The sequence below is a fragment of the Trichomycterus rosablanca genome, chromosome 1 (genome assembly GCF_030014385.1).
Source record: "Trichomycterus rosablanca isolate fTriRos1 chromosome 1, fTriRos1.hap1, whole genome shotgun sequence".
Taxonomy (NCBI): domain Eukaryota; kingdom Metazoa; phylum Chordata; class Actinopteri; order Siluriformes; family Trichomycteridae; genus Trichomycterus; species Trichomycterus rosablanca.
In genome coordinates this window covers 17,089,683-17,112,974 of record NC_085988.1, presented here as the reverse complement: position 1 = coordinate 17,112,974, position 23,292 = coordinate 17,089,683, and the positions used below count along the sequence as shown (strand labels likewise).

At 41.3% G+C, this 23,292-nt stretch overlaps 1 protein-coding gene across 1 annotated transcript in view; it reads left to right on the top strand.

The window, feature by feature from the left end:
- LOC134319289 (venom phosphodiesterase 1) overlaps positions 1 to 23,292 on the top strand; it is a 64,559-nt gene that overhangs the window by 35,798 nt on the left and 5,469 nt on the right. The window contains exons 14-21 of the mRNA XM_063000380.1: positions 986 to 1,017; positions 4,497 to 4,624; positions 17,310 to 17,379; positions 17,490 to 17,577; positions 20,379 to 20,551; positions 21,422 to 21,467; positions 22,692 to 22,846; positions 23,134 to 23,275. Coding sequence (XP_062856450.1) covers positions 986 to 1,017; positions 4,497 to 4,624; positions 17,310 to 17,379; positions 17,490 to 17,577; positions 20,379 to 20,551; positions 21,422 to 21,467; positions 22,692 to 22,846; positions 23,134 to 23,275 — 834 coding nt within the window. The remainder of the gene's footprint in view (positions 1 to 985; positions 1,018 to 4,496; positions 4,625 to 17,309; positions 17,380 to 17,489; positions 17,578 to 20,378; positions 20,552 to 21,421; positions 21,468 to 22,691; positions 22,847 to 23,133; positions 23,276 to 23,292) is intronic.

Here is a 23,292-nt window from a genome sequence, read left to right as displayed (position 1 = left end):
ATAGAATTAAACTAAATTAAGAAATCCCCCCCCATTCAGTTTGGTTCCTTAACCCTTGCATCATTAGTGCAGTTTTTTTTTTAAATGCATTTTCTCCCCATTTTTAGTATTTTAGCGCGTCCCATTTTTACCTGATTGCATTACGCTTTCCTTTCTACTGGTGCTGACCCCCGCCTTTGATTGAAGAGAGCGAACTTACACACGCCCCCTCCGACACGTGAGCAGTACCCAACTGCATCTTTTCACCTGCACAAGGTGAGTTCTCATGCCAATGAGCCGTGTGTTTGGAGAGCCACACCCTGATCAGCATTATTGCTCCACTCTGTGCAGACGCCATCAATCAGCCAGCAGAGGTCATAATTGCATCAGTTATGAGGTCCCTATCCGACTCCCTTACCTGGATGAACAACAGCCAAACGTTGTTCATATAGCCGCCCAGCCCAGCCGGTTGAATGAAGGGTTTGATACAATATATACGAAACCCCAGCTCTGGTGTGCTAGAGTATTTTACCTCTGCGCCACCTGAGCGGCCACTAGTGCAGTTCTTTAACCAGTAATCATGATCTTTTTTGTGTTTTTAGTGAGAACACCTTTGTGCTTACACACATGTAGCCTATATAGGTTTCTAATAAAATGTTAAGTGCCAAACATTTTATTAATAATAAAATAATACAGTAACTAATTGTCTAAACATAATGAATAAATATGTTTGACTCAAAAAGTAAACAGCATTAAAAAATCAGATTAAGATCAGATTAAGTTAGTTTACCATGCCATTTGAGCACCTTATCATTCATCAAAATGAGTAAAATGACAAATACAATCACTATATGATTAAATCACTATATGAATGAGTGGGTGTACAAGTGTTTCTAAAAAGGTTCGTATGGTTGTATTTGTTCTTTGTAAAGCTCTCGGATTCCAGTTTCTGATTCTGATTATTTCAAGTGGGTGGATTAATCCGGATTATGTTCTGTGTTTGCAGTGGACACTGCTGGTTTGGTGGCCAACATGACGGTACGTAATTAATCTTCTGTTCATGGTGACTGTTATGATTTAGAATTTTTGTGGAAAAGCCTTTTCTAAAAGAGTGGAGGCTGTTAGAGCCACAAATTTGAGAACAAACCAGTATTGATGTCAATGGTTTTGCAATGGGATTTCCATCAGGCTTATTGTCAGAAGTCATACTTTTGATCATATGGTGTAACTTTGTGATTTGGAAATGTGTGTGTGTGTGTGTGTGTGTGTGTGTGTGTGTGTGTGTACACACACAGCTGTGTTAACTGTAATGTAATACACATTAAATGATAACTTCAAATGTGATTACTTTTCCCTTTAACTATGTTGGTGAATTTTTAATTGCATCACAGTAGCATGTGCAAAAATCTGGACACCCTGTTAAGTTAGTACTTTTTTGTGGCCAGCTAAGGGTCTGTCTATTGTTGTTTTATTCTCTCTATCCAATCTTTCCTACAAAATGTACAACCCCAAATCAGAGTAGGGACAATGTGGAAACGGCAAATAAAATAAAGATGCAGTGTTCATTACATTTACTTTGACTTTTATTTGATTGCAGACAGGATGAACCTGAGATATGTCATGTTTTATCTGCTCAACTTTATTTCATTTATTAATAAACATCCATTCCTGCATTTCAGGCCAAAACTAAATAATGATGTTATTCCAAAAAGGTAATGTGAACAGGTGATTGTAATCATGTTTTGGTCTTTGATGAGCAAAGATGATCAGATGATCTCCAGTTTGTAAACAAATGCTTGAGAAAATGATTAAAATGTTTAAAAACAATGAACCTTAAAGAAAGATAAGAAGCGATTTGCATATTTCTCCCTCTACAATGCATAATGTCATTGAATCGGGAGAAACTTAAGTGCGTAAAGGCCAAGAGCGCAAGCTTAAGCTGAACACCCGTGATCTTCGATCCCTCAGATGGCACTGCATCAAGAACCGCCACTCAACAATAGCTGATATAACCACATGGGTGAGGGATTACTTTGGCAAACCTTTGTGAAGCACTACAATACAGAGTTACATGCACAAATGCCATTTAAATCTTTACTGTGCAAAAAAGAAGCTTTATGTTAACCATGTCCAGAAGAGGCATCAACTTCTCTGGGCTCTGAGGCATCTAGGATGGACCATCAGCATTCCAGGTCTTTTTTGAAAAAATAGACACCGTGTGCTCTGGACCAAAGACGAAAAGAACCATCCAGACTGTTATCAGCAACAAGTCCAAAAGCCAGGGTCTGTCGTGGTATGGAGCTGTGTCAGTGCCCTTGGCAAAGGTCATTTACACTTCTGTGATGGCAGCATTAATGCAGAAAAGTACATTGAGATCTTAGAGCAACATATGCTGCCTTCAAGACGTCATCTTTTCCAGGGACGTCCATGTATTTTTCAACAAGACAATGCAAAACCACATGCTGCACACATTACAAAGGCATGGCTGTGGAAGAAGAGGGTACGAGTACTGGACTGGCCTGCCTGCAGTCCTGACCTGTTCCCAACAGAGAATGTGTGGAGAATTCTGAAATGAAAATGTGACAACGACGACCCCGTACTGTTGCACATCTTAAGACGTGTTTGCAGGAAGAATGAGACAAAATAAAAGCTGAAACAATAAATCACTTGGTATCCTCTGTGCCAAAAAATCTTTTTAAGTGTGGTAAAAAGGAATGGTAACATTACAAAGTGGTAAATGTGTTACCGTCCCAACTTTTTTTGGAATGTGTTGCAGGCCTGAAATGTAGGAATGGATGTTTATTAATATATGAAATAAATTTGACCAGATAAAACATGAAATATCTCAGGTTCATCCTGTCTGCAATCAAATACAAGTAAATGTAATGTTGTATTTATTTGATATACAGTAGTTTGGAGTGTTCTGAATTGACAGCATGTTCTATATCTCTCCACAAATAATAATAATTTAATAAAGATAAAGTGCATTTAAAAGTAGCTTTAAAGTAGTTGATGGTAAAATATATGGTATCTTTTCGGCTGTAGAAAATGCCTCTTTTTAGCTTTTTGACTATGTAATATTGGCTTTTAAAACTTGCTGATATTTAGTAAATGTTTATGTTTTTCTACCTGAGCAAAGTTCCTTATGCCACTTGCCCCAAAACCTGATAGATTCACCCAATGCCTAACAGCTGGCCAGGTTTTATTTATAACAAATGCTACATTAAATGCTAAAATGAGATTCTGAATTTGCATGCTCAGTAATCCAGGTACACTAATCCACAAAGTTGAATCTGTTCATCTGGAGACAAAGTTTCTTGTGAAGATTTTTTTGTCACTCATCCAAATGACTTCTTCACGACCAGATGAAGAGATCCTGAACTGTGTACATTAAATATCTTGTACCTTGAACTGTAGAAAAGATAGGGGCGGCTCGTTCCTTAGGGCGATCGGGCGACGCACCACCAAAGGGCGAAAGGGAAGAAATTTTTCTATTACAGCTGTAACGGTTCTGGACAGTCTGTCTTGCCTTTGAATATCGTAGTCCAATCAGCGTCAAGTTGTGTTCCGTACAGTACCGCCCCAGATTGCTCTCATAGACTCTCATGTTAAGGCTCTTTTTCTCGAACTGCAGGCGTTGCAATACAATCTGAATGGGTTCCGGGAGGGCTCACACTTACGTGCTTGCGTCACACGTAACCTGGTGTCGCGATCTCGTCACCATGACTACCATCACCTCAGTTCGGAGCAACTCCATCGTGTCATTAAGGGAAATGCCATTCAGTCGTCATAGTAATCAGGATAAATTAGCAACTTAAGAATTAGGGCCACCCAGACTAAATTTAAACATCAAGCAAGTATCTACAAAGGGGGGGAAATCATATAAATTACAAGTAAATTACAAGTAAGTAATGTCATTTTTTAATTGTGAATTGTGATTGCACTTATTGTTTCTCCCCAATTGTTTAATTGTACTTCTTTATTCATTGCACATCAGCCCCGATGCCAATCTTTATTCTGGATCTGCTGCACCTAAAATAAAATGCAATCTGATGATGTGCCAGTGATAGCTCAGTGGTTAAGGTACTGGACTAGTAAACAGAAGGTTGCTGGTTCAAGCCCCGCCACCACCAAGCTGCCACTGTTGGGTCCCTGAGCAAGGCCCTTAACCCTCAATTGCTCATTGTGTTCCGCTCACTGTGTAAGTCGCTTTGGATAAAAGCGTCTGCTAAATGCTGTATATTTAATTGAAGACTGAATTAAATTGTTAGTGTGAAGGCTTTACTTAATTTTATTTAAGGTTAAAGTTATTTGTGAGGACAAGCTGACAGATGACTTAATTATTTAAGCTTTAATTTACCCACTGAACGGGTCACCTTGGCCATCATCGCAACAATTGCCCTGAGAGATTTGGCAGGAGCCGCCACTGCACTGCTTGTATCACAGTACATTCATGTAACATCACAGTGTATAACTTGCTGAATTTTCTAATTCATTTTTTACTGTGTGTGTAATAGTGTAAGAAGCCTGATCAGAAGATTAAACCATACCTTAAACCCCACCTCCCCAAACGCTTCCATTATGCTCACAGCAAACGCATAGAGGATGTAAACGTGCTGGTGGACTCAAACTGGCTGTTTGAAAGGTGCAGTTTTCACTTCTACACACACACACACACACACACATAAATGCTAAATGGTTTTTTTACTATACCGCAATTACACTATACTGCCAAAAGTATTCGCTTGTCTGCCTTTACACACATATGAACTTGAGTGACTCCCATTCTTAATCCATAGGGTTTAATATGATCTCAGCACGCACTTTGCAGCTATAACAGCTTCAACTCTTCTGAGAAGGCTTTCCATAGGGTTTAGGAGTGTGTTTATGGGAATTTTTGACCATTCTTCCAGAAGCGCATTTGTGAGGTCAGACACCGATGTTGGACGAGAAGTCTTGGCTCACAGTCTCCGTTCTAATTCATCCCAGAGGAGTTCTATCGTATTGAGGTCAGGACTCTGTGCAGGCCAGTCAGGTTCCACCACACCTTCGCTCATCCGTGTCTTTATGGACCTTGTGCTTTGTGCACTGGTGTGCAGTCATGTTGGAACAGGAAGGGGCCATCCCCAAACTGTTCCCACTAAGTTGGGATCATGAAATTGCCCATCTCTCTTAATGGAAGCATTAAGAGTTCCTTTCACTGGAACTAAGGGGCCGAGCCCAACTCCTGAAACACCCCCACACCATAATCCCCCCTCCACCAAACTTTACACTTGGCACAATGCAGTCAGACAAGTACCGTTCTCCTGGCAACCGCCAAACCCAGACTCGTCAATTGAATTGCCAGACGGAGAATCGTGATTCGTCACTCCAGTGAACACGTCTCCACTGCTCTGGAGTCCAGTGGTGGCGTGCTTTACACCACTGCATCCGGCACTTTGCATTGTGCTCAGTGATGTAAGGCTTGGATGCAGCTGCTTGGCCATGGAAACCCATTCCATGAAGCTCTCTACACACTGTTCTTGAGCTAATCTGAAGGCCACATGAAGTTTGGAGGTCTGTTGCGATTGACTCTGCAGAAAGTTGGCGACCTCTGCGCACTATGTCCGCTGACCCTACTCTGTCATTTTACGTGGCTACCACTTTGTGGCTGAGTTGCTCTCATTCCCAATCACTTCCACTTTGTTATAATACCACTGACAGTCGACTGTGAAATATTTAGTAGTGAGGAAATTTCACGACTGGACTTGTTGCACAGGTGGCATCCTATCACGGTACCACGCTGGAATTCACTGAGCTCCTGAGAGCGACCCATTCTTTCACTAATGTTTGTAGAAGCAGTCTGCATGCCTAGGTTTTATACACCTGTAGCCAGGGCTGGACTGGGAACAAAATCCAACCCTGGACTTTTTACTTGACCAGCCCACTACAAGCACAAGCACACATATCACGTTTTGTACTGTTAGGAAGTACCCTAAGTAGGGCATAGGCGACATTTGAGATGGGCCCACAAGTCTCTTCTTAAACGGCGTTACTAACGAAGCAGAGGAACTGAACACTAACTTTTCCTTTTCTGCTCTTTGGCTATACTGTAGTTCCTCAGTGCCAAACAGGTTATCCCGTTTCTCCATCTCGCACTCATTCACTATGTATTTTTTTAACTGGTGGTTGTGATTACGGTTTATCCTGGGGGAGGGACATTTCTGTGATTGGCCAATGGACATGCAGTGAGGATACTGTGGTGGGCCAGAATTTATTTTTCACTCTCTCAGCGGCCCACATACAGAGCGGCCCCTCGGGAAAACTCCCGACCCTCCCGATGGCCAGTCCATCCCTGCCTGTAGCCATGGAAGTGATTGGAACACCTGAATTCCATGATTTGGATGGGTGAGTGAATACTTTTGGCAATATGGTGTAGCTAAAACTGCTTATTTTCAGATGAGATGAGAGATGTACTTAATGAATCCTTTAGCATTGACCATGTCTAGTATGTTTTAGGCAAACCAGCAAAACTGACCTTGTTTTTTTTTTTAATTATTTACCATTTTTACCTATACATCTGTACCTAATTACATATAATAACAAAGTGACAACTGTTGATTTAATTGTTTTTAAGTCGTGTCAAGAATTTAGTTGCAGTACACCACTTGCAGTTTAAACTGACAGTTTGGCAAATTACACACCTGGGTTTAAAAGGGTAAACCAAGCAATTAAGTTACAGACACTGTCTGGGGATTTCCAGGCAAGGATGTCAGGGCATGGATATAAAACAATGTTTTGATTTTATTTATGCATTAACTCTACCAATTTCTACCAATATCCAATATTTTCCAGTCATATCCATTACCAAGGTTATAGTTCAATCTCTTTTTTTTTTTGAAACTCACATTTTTATTGAACTTTTTACTTACATACATATACACTTAAAGAGAATGTATGTGGCAAACAGAAATTAAAAAACAAAAATATATCAGATATGGTTACAGGTATCATTTATCAAAATACAAATACATAGAGGTAAATCAGTCAATCCTTAAGCATCATTCACTGTGTCATGTGTCCATTTTTCCCATTTACTCACAAAGACATTTTCTCTTAGTCTAAGCCGATAGGTCATTTTCTCCATAGTATAGACCTCTCTTATGATCTTTAGCCACTGGGCTATAGTGGGAGGTTCAGTTTTACACCAGTTTCTTGTTATTGCTTTTTTACATGTGATCAATAATATTTTGGTTAAGTATCTATCTTTTTCTGAGACATAATCGTTTAAATTTCCAAGATACATAACTTTACATTCCTTGGGTATTACATATCCTAGAATGTCTTTCAACATGTTATTTACATTTCCCCAGAATGTGCTAAGTTTATGGCATTTCCAAAATATGTGTGCATGGTTTGCTTCTCTCTCTCCGCATAAGCGCCAACATGTATGTTGTGAACCAGTTTGTTTACTCTTTAATTTAGGTGTGATAAAGTAACGGGTCAGGTTTTTCCATCCAAATTCCCTCCATGTTCTCGAGTTTGTAGTTGTGTGTTGTGTCTCACACATATCGTGCCATTCATCTAGAGTAATGTTAATGTTCAATTCCCTCTCCCACTTCTCCTTTATGTATAGAGTAGAGGCAGCTTCTGAGTGTCCTAGACTTCGGTACAGCACTGAGACTGCCTTGAGTTTAGTTCCACTGTATGTCCTGGTCATCACATCAATTATATCATTCAAGGTTTTCCCTATTTGTATTTCCTTAGTAAAATAATCCCTTAGCTGCAGGTATCTAAAGTGATCTCCATTTTCTAATCCATACCGTGTTTTTAGTTCCTGAAAGTTCTTTACATTCCCATTCTCTATCAAAGTGCACATAGCTGTAAGCCCTTTTCTACCCCAATTTCTAAAGTTGTGATCATTCAAGCCTGGCTTAAATCGATCATCATATGCAAACCAACTCAACAATTTTAAATCTTTTTCTAATTTGTGGTGTTTGACAAGATCAAACCAGATATTCAATGTGTGCAAAGTTATTGGATCAATCGTGTCTTGTAGTGACATCTTTAGTTTAACGTTGCCAATCAGTACCTGAATTGGAATGTCTGTCACCACTCTCTCAATATCTTTCCACTTTGCACTATAATCCTCATCACACCACTTGACTATTGGTCTGAGCTGTGCTGCATGATAATAGTCTTTTAAATTAGGGAGTGCCATACCTCCTTTGTCCTTTTCTAAGTGTAGTGTACAATATCTTATTCGTGGTTTTTTCCCATCCCATATGAATCTAGAAATCATTTTATCCCATGTTTTGAACTTTTCTTGTGGAATCCTAATAGGTAATGACTGGAAAAAATATAGTAGTCTAGGGAAGATGTTCATTTTAATTACTTCAATTCTTGAGCTAAAATCTAGTGGTAGGGTCGACCATCTCTCTATATCTTTACTAATCTGGAGATGGATTTGATCATAATTTGCTTTATAGAGGTGAGCTAATTGTTTTGTCAGGGTCACACCAAGATATTTAATAGTTTTTGATTGCCATTTTAATTTATAAGTTTTCATGATTTGAGTGGATGGAGTATAATAAAAGGTCAAAATCTGTGTCTTATTCTCATTTATTTTGTATCCTGAGTGTTCACTGAATTTATTTATAAGATACATCAGCTGAGTAAAAGTTGTATTGGGGCTGTCCAGGTATATCATGATATCATCCGCAAATAGGCTTATTATATGTTCTTGTCCATTAATATTAATTCCTTTTATTTCCCCACTTTGTCTGATCGCCTGTGCCAGTGGCTCAATGTATATGGCAAAGAGGAGCGGGGACAGGCAGCATCCCTGTCGCGTCCCTCTTCCCAACGTTATTCTCTCCGTTAGGCTCCCACTAACTTTTATTCTGGCAGTAGGATTTTGATAGATAGTTCTAATACAATTAATTGAGTCTTTATCGAATCCAAATCGTTCTAGTACTAAATACAAAAAGGTCCAATTTACACTGTCGAAGGCTTTTTCAGCATCAAGACTCAGCAATGCAGCACTTTGTTTATTAGTCTGTATTGTGTTAATTATCTGGATGGTCCTCCTAATGTTGTCTTGTGTTTGGCGTCCTATAATAAAACCGGTTTGATCCTCATCTATTAGGTCATTTATAAATTTCTCATATCTTTGTGCTATAATAGATGTATATAATTTGTAATCCACATTTAGGACTGATATTGGTCTAAAATTGTTACAGTATTCAGTGTCTTTGCCTTCTTTGGGAATTACTGAAATTATCGCCTCTTTCCAGGACGGTGGTAGGTGGCCTTCTTTGAGAGTCCAATTAAAGGAGGCCACAAGGAGAGGTATCAGTTCCTCTTTAAAAATTCTGTACCACTCTGATGGGAAACCATCACCTCCAGGGGTTTTATTGGCTTTAAGCTTGGATATAGCCTTGGATATTTCTTCTGGTGTTATAGGAGCTGTAAGGTCTTTGTTTTGTAGTTCCCCAATGGCTGGCAAATCGAGTGAATTAAGGAACTGTCTTTTCGCCTCCTCGCTGGACGAGGGTGGTTGTGTATATAGGTTTTTATAGTAGTCTTTGAATATATTTTCTATTTCTATAACATTATATTTTAATTGGCCTGATTGAGGATCTCTGATTTTGGATATTGTATTTAGTGTCTGTTGTTTTCTAATTCGCCTTGCCAGTAGACTAGTAGCTTTAGGACCAGTTTCATAGTATTCCTGTTTCACATATCTAAGTTTTTTCTCTATCTCTCCTCCTAGAATTTTGTCTATTTCCCCTTTCGTGGTCGTCATTTCCTGTAGGAGTTGAGTATTTTGATGTTTTATTTCTAGATTTTTTAATTTTCCAGTCAGGTTGAGATAAGCCGCTTGTTTTAGTTTCTTTTGATTTGATGTTATAGCTATTAATTTTCCTCTAATTACCGCCTTTAAAGTGTCCCATAGGATCGTCGGGCTAGTTTCATCCGTATCATTTTCTTCGATATATATTTTTATTTCCTTTCTAATTTGCTCAATTATTACTTTATTGTTCATGATGCCACTGTTCAGTCTCCAAATCGTGTTTCTATGTCTGCTATTAATGTGCACAGTTAAATGGACTGTGTTATGATCAGAAATATCAGCCACTCCTATTTTGCATTCTCTCACCCTGTGTATGTCCCAGCTATTCATAAATACATAATCTATTCTAGAATGAGTATTGTGCGTATTGGAATAGTGTGTATAGTCCCTCACTGTTGGGTGAAGTTCTCTCCACACATCCGTCATACCCTGTTCCTTTAATAATATATTCATGAATTTAGTTAAGTGAGCCTTATTTCTTTTTGTGCTTGTTGTATCTATCTTATGGTCTAGAAGTACATTAAAATCCCCAAAGCACATCATAATACCTTCTGATTCTGATGCTATAGTTGTGAATAAGGCTTTAAAAAAGGTTTTATCACTTTCTGGTGGAGCGTATACATTAATTAATGTGACTATCTCATTCTCTAAATTTCCTTTAACAATAACGTATCGTCCCTCTTCATCATTAATTTCTTTCAAACATTTAAAATTGACTGAGTTTTGTATCATTATTGCAACCCCTCTCTTGCGGCTCCGTTTGCATGTGCTATAGAAAGTATTTCTATATCCAAATTTCTTCAGCTTTTCATGTTCTTCCTGAGATAGATGTGTCTCCTGAAAGAAAATGACCTGTGCTTTAAGTTTCCTCATTTTGAGAATTACCTTGCTTCTCTTAATTGGGTTGTTCAGCCCATTCACGTTTAATGACACTAACGAGATGTTACTCATATTGTTTTTGTATGGTCTTGTACTTTTCCTGAAACCATATCGTAACCATGATAACCAACAACTTTGTAAGAACATAGAACAGTTTGATATAAAACAGGGAATAGTCTAGATTCCAAAAGTAGGCATGTGTCCATGTGCATGCCTCCCACGTTACTTTCGTGGGGTGAGGGGAGTGTCCCGCAACATGTGGGGGCCCCTCGCTAGGTAGGTCTGGTCTTACTGTCCAATAATGTCTCTGCATCAACCTCCTAGCGTAGAATATGCTCTTAGTTACCGATCAAATATAACAAATGAAGACAATCAATCAATATTATGACCAGTTCGAAGGGTGCAAACAGTTTTAATTTATTCGTCCATAGCCATTATTTAGTCTTTCGATTGCGCTCGCTTACCTCTTTGTCCATTAATCTCTTTGAAATTCCTGTAGTCTCTGTTTGGCTCGCTGAGCAGTAGCTTCTGGGCTACCGACTCGTTTCCACGATAGTGCCCGCTGGAGTTGCTCCTCCGTCCCGGTTCTGATCGCACCTCTCCCCGGTATCTCTGCCGTGATTCCCCTCTGGTTCAGTTCTTTCACCGCCTCCTGTGCATTCTCATATGTCCGCGGACCGGCTTCCCAGTGGATCCTGATTTTCGTCAGGGGCGTCTGGAAGCGTATTCCTTTCTCCTTCAGGGCTTTTTTAATACCGTTGTATTCCTTTCTTTTCCGGACCACCTCGGTAGCATAGTCATGATCAAAAAAGAGTGCTCGGTTTTGGTAGTGGATTTTTTTCTTCCAGGCTTCCCTCAGCACCGTCTCTTTCACCGTGTATTGAAGGAAATTCACCACAATAGACCTCGGGGGTTTATCAGCGTCTGGTTTCGGCAGCAAGGCTCGGTGTGCCCGCTGTATTTGTAGATCCATGTTTGTCGGCAGAGGCAGTTCGTTTTTCAGAAGTTGTTCAATGAATTGTGTTACCGAGCTGCCCTCTGCTCCCTCTTTCATGCCAAAGATGCGGATATTATTCCGCCGATTTCTTCCCTCTTGGTCTGTCAGCATATCCTGTAGTGTTCTCTGTTGTTTTATAGATTGCAGCAGAGCCTCTTTTGCCTCCATGTTCCAGTTTTCTAGCTCTTCGATTCTCTGTTCAGTCTCGGCGATTCTTGTAGCTTGTGTGTCTAGTTTTGTCGTTGTGTCCGTGAGCCGCTGGTTAATGTCCTTACGAAAATCCTCGAGTTCTTTTTTCATTCCCTTTTTGATTTCTTCTTTGAAAGTGGTGAACTCTATTTTCAGTTCGGTTTTAAAGTCTTGGATTTCCTTAACGATGTCTTTCATTCCTGTTCGAATCACCGCGGCCGCCTCGGACTCCATGCGCTCTTCCTCTCCCTCCATATCATCTGTTATATCGTCTCCGTCTTCGTTGGTCAATTCGGTTTGTTTTTTCGGGTTCTTTTGGTTTGTTTGTCTTCTTGGTCTTCCTCCCCTTTCCATCTCTGTTTCAGATATATTAATTTTTATCGAAGTAATCGAATTCGGGGTTTTTTATCGAGTACTGATCGGGAGCAGATTATCTATGCTGCCATCTTGGATTCGTCCTCTCAACTTCCGTTCAATCTCTTTTTTAAGGTTGTATCTCCCCTCCGACACATGCAGTAGCCAAAAGCTTTTTTTCACCTACACGATGCAGGTTTACACAGGGATCAGTATTGAGTATGGAGAGTCGCTGACCTCCACTATCTCCCGTCTCTGTGCAGACTTTATTGACCATAATTGCTCCGACTCACTCACCGCTTGAGATCTCAGCACTGGTGGGCTAGTGTGTTTACCGCTGTACCACCTGACTTCCACAATCTCTTTATCTTGTAGCAAGGGTCTGGTTCTGGGCCCAGATCTCAGCTGTGGTGAGGGGGTAAAAGGGTCTGAATCATCTGAATCTATTCTATACTGTATATGTACATCTAATATATGATTGCCTGAAACAAATCAAATCTATTTAAAAATTATTAAAAAAAAAAAACCAGGTGAGTGACAAACTTGTGCTAGTATTATTTTTAGTAGTAGGGCTTGCAAAAGAACCATAAGTGTTGGACCATAGATGACTGGAGTAAAGTCATTTTCTCTGAGACCCACTGTAAGCTAGGCCTTACACCTGGTTGTCTAATGGTTAGACAGAAACCCGGAGTCGACTATAAGCCACAGCGTCCGGCACCCACTTTGCAATTTGGTGAAAGATTGCTGGTAATCTGATGGTGCTTTATCAAGGCTAAAATCTGGCCACATGGCAAGGTCAGTAAAGGTGTGGATATAAGACCACCAGATCAAGACACTATCATTGCCAGCACAATCTCCAGACCTGTAGTTCTTTGGAAACCTCTGGATTAAGATTAAGTGTAAGATGGATGAGGGCCGCTCAGGTGGTGCAGCGCTAAAAACATACGCTAGCACACCAGATCTGGGATCTCAAATACATCGTATTGAGTCTCAGCTCTGCCTGCCAGCTGGGCTGAGCAATCACATGAACAACGATTGGCCTGTTGTTCATAAAGGGGTGCGTTAAGCCGGATAGGGACTTTCTCTGCAACTACAACCTCTGCTGGCTGATTGATGGCGCCTGCACAGAGGCGGGGAGAGAGTGCGGATCAGGGTGTGTCTCTCCGTACACAAGACTGGTCCGCAGGTGATCTCGTCTGGTGTGGGTGAAATAAATGCATACGGCTGCTGCCCATGTGTCAGAGGGGGCGTGGGTTAGCTTTGTTCTCCTCAATCAGAGCCGGGGCATTAGCGGAGAGAAAGCATGACACAATTGGGCAATTGGATGCGCTAGAAGTCGAGAGAAAAAGGGGAGAAAATGCATAAACAAAAAAAAAAGTGTAAGATCTTCTTCGTGTCCAGCCGTCATCTATATCATGTCTTTCCAGTGGTTAACACAGGCGATTGAGGCCCCTTTCGGTTCGGCCAGGTCTTCTGCAGTGCACTGTGGAGCAGAACTGCATCTCATAAGATGTTCCATGGATTGGAGTTCACCGCACACACACGAGTCAGCTGGTATTAGATTCCATTTCTTCAGGGATACCTTGCAGCGCCCCTCACCGACTCACAGGCGGTTCAGGGCTTTCCAGACATTCCAGGGTTGGTCATGGTCGGAGGCAAGGCGTTCATTTGGAAAGATCCCTCTCTCCGTCCACTGGGCTGTCTGACTGCCTAGAATGTTCCACTGTTTAAGCCATTCACTGACCCTGGCATTGGCTGGGCTGGTCTCCAGTGCGTCTGTGGTGTCCAAGAAGCTGCTCCTGGAGCTAAGTCGTTTTTGGGCGACATAATGTGCATGGAGTAGGTGCCGGGTGTCATTGGCTTGCTTTGTCCGCTCAGCTCGGGTGGTAATTGCTCTCCGGATGTAGGGGGCATAGAGAGCATAGAGACAGGGTACTGGAGTTGTTTTAGTGCACCCAGTCACTATCCTACAGGTCTCATTGAGAATAGGATCGATTCTGTGTGCGTGGCGGGATCTGCTCCATACTGGACAGGCGTACTCAGCGGTGGAAAAACACAAGGCTAATGCTGTTGTTCGCAGTGTGCTTGGGTGGGCCCCCCACTTAGAGCTTGTTAATCGTCGTAGTAGGCTGTTTCTGGTGGAGACCTTGGCTCTTGTCTTCCTAATGTGTTCTCTGTAACTCAGGGTCCAGTCTAAGGTTACTCCCAGGTATACTGGATACTGATTGTTTTCTAGCCTCATACCGTCCCATGTTACTTTAATCTCCCGTTTTGCTTCCCTGTTTTTGTGGTGGAAGCTGTAGATTTGGGTCTTCCCAGGATTTGGGCGCAGGTGGTTTTGTAGATAGTATGTTGACATATCTGAGAGGCCTTTTTCCAGGGTTGACTCAGCTTCTGGGAAGCCATACTGCTGTGTTGTCAGGGCTAGGTCATCCGCATAGATGAACCTGCTGCATCCTTCTGGTAGGGGCTGGTCGTTGGTGTACACATTGAAGAGGAGAGGTGCCAAGACACTGCCCTGTGGCAGCCCATTAGTCTGGTGGAACCATCTGCTTTTTTTGTAATTGAGTGTGACGTAGAACATTTGGTTGCTCAGGAGGCATCTGATTACACTGCATAGTTTAGCATCGCCTGTCATGTTGTATAGTTTTTTGATCAGCAGCCTGTGTTGGACAGTGTCATATGCTGCTGTCAGATCGACAAAGGCGACAGCAGTTATAAACTTCTTTTGATATCCATCTTCGATGTATTGGGTTAGGTTCAGCAATTGTCCTGTGCATGACTTTCCAGGTCTAAAGCCTGCCTGGTCGTCGATTAGCTGGACATATACTGTATCTGTGAGGATAGACGTGTAAGGAGCAGTCTCTCGAACAGCTTGTAGGTGATGCATAGTAGGGAGATGGGCCGGTAGCTTTTTGGGAGGTTGGGGTCTTTCCCTGGTTTTAGAAGGGCAATGATGGTAGCTTTCCTCCAGTGAGCTGGGATGTACTGGGTCTGAAGGCATATGTTAAACATATTCAAAAGCCATAGTTTGGTAACAGGGCCTAGGTGAGTTATCATCTCAGTCATTATGTCGTCAGGACCCGCAGCTTTGCCCAGCTTCATGGTGCCAAGTCCTGCTTCAAACTCTTCCCTAGTAAAAGGCTTGGTTAGTATAGACATGTTCTGTTGGTTTCCTGGGATGATTGTAGAGTGATGGTATCCTTTAGCCCTGCGCCTGCCTACTCGTTTCCCATTGGCTACCAGTTGGCTCCCGACCTGGTTCGGTGTAATACCCGGTATGGTTGGTGGTGTGATCTTATCTCCACTTAGTTTGCGGATGGTGGACCAGGCTTTTTTGCTGTTCTGAGACATATTGGTATTTTCCATGAGGTCTTGCCATGTTCTCTGCCTCTCTTTTCGCAGTAGTTCTATGAGTGCACAAAGTTGAATCAGTTCATCTGGACACAAGTTTGTTGTAGAGATACGTTTCGTCACTCAATCCGAATGACTTCTTCAGACTGAAGAAGTCATTCGGATTGAGTGACGAAACGTATCTCTACAACAAACTTGTGTCCAGATGAACTGATTCAACTTTGTGGATTTGTGTACCTGGATTATTGAGCATGCATCAACAAGTTCTATGAGTGCCTCTCCTAATTCGTGAGTGGTATCTGAAAATAGGTCCTTTTAAAACTCTGTTTCATATTGCTCCAGCAGCTGTGATGATTCCTCTTTGACGCCAGCTATGTATTCTTTCCAGCATCCACGAGGGATGTGAGCACGTGCTGTCAGGTGAGGGTTCAATGTCCAGAAGAGCACTTTCCATTCCCTCTCTATAATGATCCCAATTGGCCTTCTTGAGGTTGAAACGGCATCTAAAGGGAACTTCTGACTTAGTTATGGCAGACTTTATAGTGATTGAGATCGGACGGTGTTGAGACTTTGGGAGCGGTTTCAGCACTGCTTTCTCGCTCGGATGTGCTAGTCTCTGGCTGGTGAAACAAAGGTCTGGGTTGTAACCTCTTTTCCAGCGGCCGCTGTTAAAGGACTTTGGGAGTTTAGCGTCGTGTATTAATTCCAGCTGTATATTTTCCATCCAGCTTTCGACTAGTTCACCATCACTGTCAGTGGAGTGATAGCCCCACATTGTGTGATGAGAGTTAAAGTCTCCGATCACAACAGCAAACTTCTTTCTGCATTTGGGTGGTAGGGTGGTTGCCGGTTCAAGCCCCGCCACCACCAAGTTGCCACTGTTGGGTCCCTGAGCAAGGCCCTTAACCCTCAGTTGCTCATTGTGTAAGTCGCTTTGGATAAAAGCGTCTGCTAAATGCTAAAAATTTAAATGTAAAATGTAAGGTCGGGCCACACAAAAGGGCTGGCAGGTGGTTTATACAGAGAGGTAATAAAAATCTCTGGCATGCAGATGGTGATAGTCTCCACGTTCGTGTCTGAGCTGTTGGTATGAATGTCACTGACATCCAGCTGGGGCTTCACAAATACGGCTGATCCATACTTTGGATGACGGATTTCAACTACCAGTTTCATGCCTGGTAATTTTGGCCGGTTGCTCGTTGGGCCCAAATGGGTCTCCTGCATACAGATAATGTCAGATCCATTGCAGTGGCTAGCTAGCACATCAGCCTTTGTTATAGTGTATCCTTCAATGTTAATTGAGGTAACTACTAGTGCTGGCATCGTGGCTCGCTGTGTTATCAAGAAAGGTTTGATCTTGTTGGCGGTCGGTGGGTGCAGAATTGGCTACTTCAGTCAGTTACTGTAATACAGCTCCTGTCATCAAGCATTGTCCAGGATGCACCACATGGAGGCTTCTGCATGCATCAAGTGTAAGATTGATGGTCACAAGCCATCAAATGAAGCCGAGCTGGTTGAGTTATTGCGCCTGGAGTTGCATAACGTCTCCCAACAGCACAGCCAAGATGTATGAAAATCAAGGTTAACCAACAAAAGTTTGATTGATTAGGTCTTCCTAAGTTAAAACCTGAGAATTTTCTTTAAAATTGGTATTTTGAAAATGGGTAACTTGTTTTCTTGTGACGTCAAAAAAACTGCATTTTTTGTTTGATTTCTCTGCAGATTTCCAGGTTCTTTAACTTTCTGCTCCGGTGGAAATCACGGATATGACAATGATGATCCCAGCATGCAGGTGTGTGCACCTTCTTCCATGCAGTTAATTGTATGCATGTTTGTACCATGTCCAAAACAACCTTTAACAGCATGTCATAAACAATATCTTGGTCTTTCTTTTCAATTCAGGCCATGTTTCTTAGTTATGGTCCTAAATTTCAAGCTCAGACTGAAGTTGAACCATTTTCTAACATTGAACTCTACAATCTTATGTGTGGTGAGTCTTAACCTTTAACTTCTGTAGACCACAAACGAATATAGCTGCAAGCTGTGATGATATAAATCCAAGAACCACTAAGTACATACTTCTAAAAGGAAGGTCTGTAATTTTAAGGTTTATTTAAATAATAAAATTCAGCCTTTCCATGTCACACTCCTAACATAGACAGCCATAACATAAACATCCTGTTCGCTTTAATAATCTTTGAGATAAGAGCTCACAGCTCATACAAAAACCAAGCCAGGAAGAATAACAGAACAGAGTAGAAACAATAATTCACACTTCACATAACAATAGCGTTCTTAAATCTATGTGTGTGTCATTAGGTCTGTGGGGTTTTTGGGGAGTTTTCCAACAGAACAGTATTTTGCACCAGGCTTGTTGTAACAGGAACATTTAGTTTGGCAAACCCCATTTAAAAGGAGTTTTTAATCATTTGACTCCAAAATGTTAGACAGATCTTGTAGTAGATCAAACCATAATGACTTTATGCGAACATTAATCAAACTATAAGAACCACACAATCATCACCAATCAAAATTAATTAGTGGGTTCTGCAGTTTCACTTTTTACACACTGCACCAACGCATTAAATCAAGCGTACAGCACTGCAGTCTTCATAGGCAAAATCTGGAAATATAGTGGCTCGGTGGGTAGCACTGTCACCTCACAGCAAGAAGATCCTGGGTTTGATTCCCAGGTGAAGTGGTCCGGGTCCTTTCTGTTTGAAGTTTGCAAGATCCCCAGGATTTTAAGCTAATCATGGCCAAGTTGGAGTATTTTCCAAAAAGAGCTAACTACTGTATATTGGAACACCATAAGAGACCCAAAAACATGTAGACATGTGGCTAACTACTGTGTACGCGAACACTCAAACAGACCCAGAAACTACTGGGTATGGGAACACCCCACCAGGTCCAAAACAGTCATTTAAATACTGGGTAAGGGAACACCCACACAAACCCAAAAACATGTGGCTAACTACTGGGTATTGGAACACCCCAAGAGAACAAAAACATGTAGATATGTGGCTAACTACTGGATATGGGAACACCCCAAAAGACCCAAAAACATGTGGACATGTGGCTAACTACTGGGTATAAGAACACCCAACTGACCCAAAAACATGTGGAAAATTACTGGGTATGGGAACACTCCCAACAAACTCAAAAGCATGTGGCTAACTACTGGGTATGGGAACACCCCAACAAACTCAAAAACATGTGGCTAACTACTGAATATGGGAACACCCCAACAGAACAAAAACATGCAGATATGTGGCTAACTACTGAATATGGGAACACCCCAACAGAACAAAAACATGCAGATATGTGGCTAACTACTGAATATGGGAACACCCCAACAGACCCAGAAACATGTGGACATGTGGCTAACTACTGGGTATAAGAACACCCAACTGACCCAAAAACATGTGGAAAATTACTGGGTATGGGAACACTCCCAACAAACTCAAAAGCATGTGGCTAACTACTGGGTATGGGAACACCCCAACAAACTCAAAAACATGTGGCTAACTACTGAATATGGGAACACCCCAACAGAACAAAAACATGCAGATATGTGGCTAACTACTGAATATGGGAACACCCCAACAGACCCAGAAACATGTGGACATGTGGCTAACTACTGGGTATGGGAACACCCCAACAAACTCAAAAACATGTGGCTAACTACTGAATATGGGAACACCCCAACAGAACAAAAACATGCAGATATGTGGCTAACTACTGAATATGGGAACACCCCAACAGAACAAAAACATGCAGATATGTGGCTAACTACAGAATATGGGAACACCCCAACAGACCCAGAAACATGTGGACATGTGGCTAACTACTGAATATGGGAACACCCCAACAAACTCAAAAACATGCAGATATGTGGCTAACTACTGAATATGGGAACACCCCAACAGACCCAGAAACATGTGGACATGCGGCTAACTACTGAATATGGGAACACCCCAACAGAACAAAAACATGCAGATATGTGGCTAACTACTGAATATGGGAACACCCCAACAGACCCAGAAACATGTGGACATGTGGCTAACTACTGGGTATGGGAACACCCCAACAAACTCAAAAACATGTGGCTAACTACTGAATATGGGAACACCCCAACAGAACAAAAACATGCAGATATGTGGCTAACTACTGGGTATGGGAACACCCTAACAGACCAAAAAACATGTGGCTAACTACTGGGTATGGGAACTCCCTAACAGACCCAAAAACATGTGGCTAACTACTATGTATGGGAACACCCCAACATATCCTACTGGGTATAGGGACACCCCAACTGACCCACAAACATGTGGCAAATTACTGATTATGGGAACACCTTAACAGACCCAAAAACATGTGGCTAACTACTGGGTATGGGAACACTCCAACAGACCCCAAAAACATGCTTAGGACCAACAATGCTCAGCATAAATTTACACAAGAGCATTGCATAACATTCAGTTGCATCACTTACCACAGTGTTTTACACAATTCTACATGACCAAAAGTATGTGAACACCATATAAATTATATATTATAATATTTGATGAGTTTTATGTGACAGAATTTCAGTGACCTGGACAGAGCTTTGACCACAGCTTCATTAAAAACCTTCCAGTTCCAACATACACAATATAACATCTTGTTAAAAGCCTTCTCAGAGAGGTGGAGACTGTTACTGAGGCAAAAAGGGAGTAATAAAATAATAGTCAAAATTTAATTTGCCATACTGTGTATATTAATGTGGAGATTTTTCTTTGTTTTTTGCAGACGTGTTAGATATCAGTCCTGCTCCAAATAACGGCACCCATGGCAGCCTGAACCACCTGCTGCGACTTCCTCCATACGCACCCCAACACCCAGCAGAGCAGAGTCCACCAAGCCAGTGCCCACTTAACACCCTAGAGCCTGCGGATCCTCTTGGCTGTTCCTGCCCTGCCCTGGTAAATTACCAAGTACAGTACATAAAACAATAGGACCACCCACCCAATATGCTGTTAAAATATTTCGGACCCTCCAGGGCATAGACTCTACAAGACAGTCCTGTAGTTTTCTGTACCAGAACATTACAAGCAATTCCTTCCACTTCTGTATGTTGTGAAGTGGATTGTCCTGCAATGCCTTCTGGTGCCATCTTATCTACAGGTACATGATGCACAAATGCCGGGCTGATCATCTGATCTTAGAGAAAACAGGATTTGTCAGACCAGTCAACGAATGTCCATTGCTTCAATGTCAAGTTCTGATGCCTGCATGCTCATCGTAGGTGCTTTTAGCATTTGACATGAGCTAGAATGGACATTTTGACTGGCCTTTGCTACACTATTTGTTATGATACATTTACCTTAGTCCCAATAGTAAAATATTCTGCAGTTTGAGCTACAGTAGCTGTTCTGTTGGTTTTTACTAGAAGCCATTGCCTTCATGTTCTCTGGCATCAAAGAGTGTTGGCCAACCAGTGATCTGTGGGCGGTTTGTGGCTTGTCAGTGGGTACTCACCATGGCTGCCTGTGAGCACCACCTAGATGTACTGGAGATACTTGAACTCAGACATTTGGCCAGAACAATTCACCCATTAATAAAGTCACTTAGCTCTTTGTGGTTTATCATGTCTGCTGGATTCAACAAGTATACTACGAGTAACTACCATCAACCCAACATTTAATATTGCATGATATGATATGCACTTTTGTTATGAAATAAGTATTGCCATGTACATTTTGGGGGTGTTCGGACCACACAGTCACAGGAGTACTGCTGTGAAAAATACTTTATTGTCTTTATATGTTGATCTAATTGTGTGTGTATTGCAGGGAGACAAAAATCTAAACTCTCGTCTCAACCTGACTGATGCTGAAGGTAATGAAATGAAATATTTGCATTTGTGTGGTTACATCGAGTGACCAATTAGATGTCAGGGTGACATGAGTTACCTCTGACATATCCTTGGACATCCTGGATGCTCAAATATTTTACTTGTATATGCTCACATGGAAAAAAATACTAATTTCATTAAAGGCTGTCATACGATTAAATTTTTTAATCGCTATTAATCGCGATTAATTGACTGCAAAAATAATTAATGTGAAGTTATGCACATTTTTATTGCAAGAAAATTTTTTTCAATAAAAAATAAGGCAAAACAAGGTAAGGCAAGCTTATTTGTGTAGCATCTTTTAAACACAGTGGCAGTTTAAAGTGCTTTACTTAAGGAAAAATTTAAAGCATTAAAACATTCCTCAGATCTAGAACCTCCAATAAAATTATGATAAAATTATTAAATATAAATTATTTTCTAGAAAGCCAGCCAATGCCTATATACAGTTGTTAACAGCTACACATCTTTCAGCCAGTAATTCAAAATGACAAGTTTGTTCACATTATCTGGCAAAAGTGAGGATCTTTTCCTGTTCATAACCCTGCCACTGAAAACAGGCGCTCAGGGTACTAATATGAACCATTTCTAGATGCAACACGTATAACGTCATGTCGACCCACATCGTTAACTAAGTTAAAGTGTCTACAGTCCATTGTGATCCATTTAACACCAGTGTTTGTAATGTTCCCATGACGTGTACAGTTCATGGGCTTTCCATCCAAATTAATCTGAAATAAAGTTAGTGAAATAAAATGAAATAAAATCTGTGTGTGCAGATGTCTGACGCGACAAAGGTGCTCTAACCAAAGATGATATTAAAGCGTCAATTAATAACTGTAATTTTGTCTAGTGATGATTTCTCGCGCTTTTTATAAACAAAAATGATTATTTAAAATACACGATATTTCACAATATGTAGCAGCAGCAGCTCGAGACCTGTGTTATCGCTGTACAGAATAAACACAATGTTGCTGTGTTAAAGCAGTTCAAATTACCACAGTGATGTATGTTTAAAGTGGCACAAACATAGCTCAATAAAACATTGTTTGATTACAAATTGTAATCTTGATTAATTATTTTAATCGTGATTAAAATGTTAACGTGTTTACTTGGTGTGTTAATGCCACTGTTAGTGCTGTATGTGTGTGTACACGTTTTTTTACAAGAGAGAATGTATGTGTGTGTGTGTGTTCGGATGTTTTCAGTGTCGATGAGTGTGAGGAAACACCTGTTGTTCGGCCAACCCACAATGCTGCAGCCCGACTTTAATTACTGTGTGCTGCATCATCACGGATTCATCAGCGCCTACAGCATTCAAACGCTCATGCCTGTTTGGAGCTCATTTACCGTCAGTAAACCGGTAAGTACTTATTTATTCATGACATTCTATTTATTGTGACTTTTGTTCTGATCCCGCTCATGACGGATATGTGCCATTTAAAGGCCACTCATTCATCCTCCACATTTAAAGCCAGCCATCTGTGACTTTACTAGCTCCGGCTCATACGCTATATGTTTCCTGAGCACAACAATGCCCTGCTGTCTGCTGTCTCATTGTTCTTGTTCTTGTTTTGTAGTAAAACACCTACAGGAAGACTACTTACATAGGGAGACCTAAGTAGTTTAACATGTGTTGTTTTTTTTTAGTCTGAAGGTGGCCCAGATTCTTTACCTTCGGTGACAGAAAACTGTCTGAGGCCTGATGTAAGAATCCCAGCAGAACAGAGTCCCACCTGTGACCAGTACAACAGCACCAGTAACATCACACATGCCTTCCTGTACCCACCCAGTATGTTTTGCACCCAC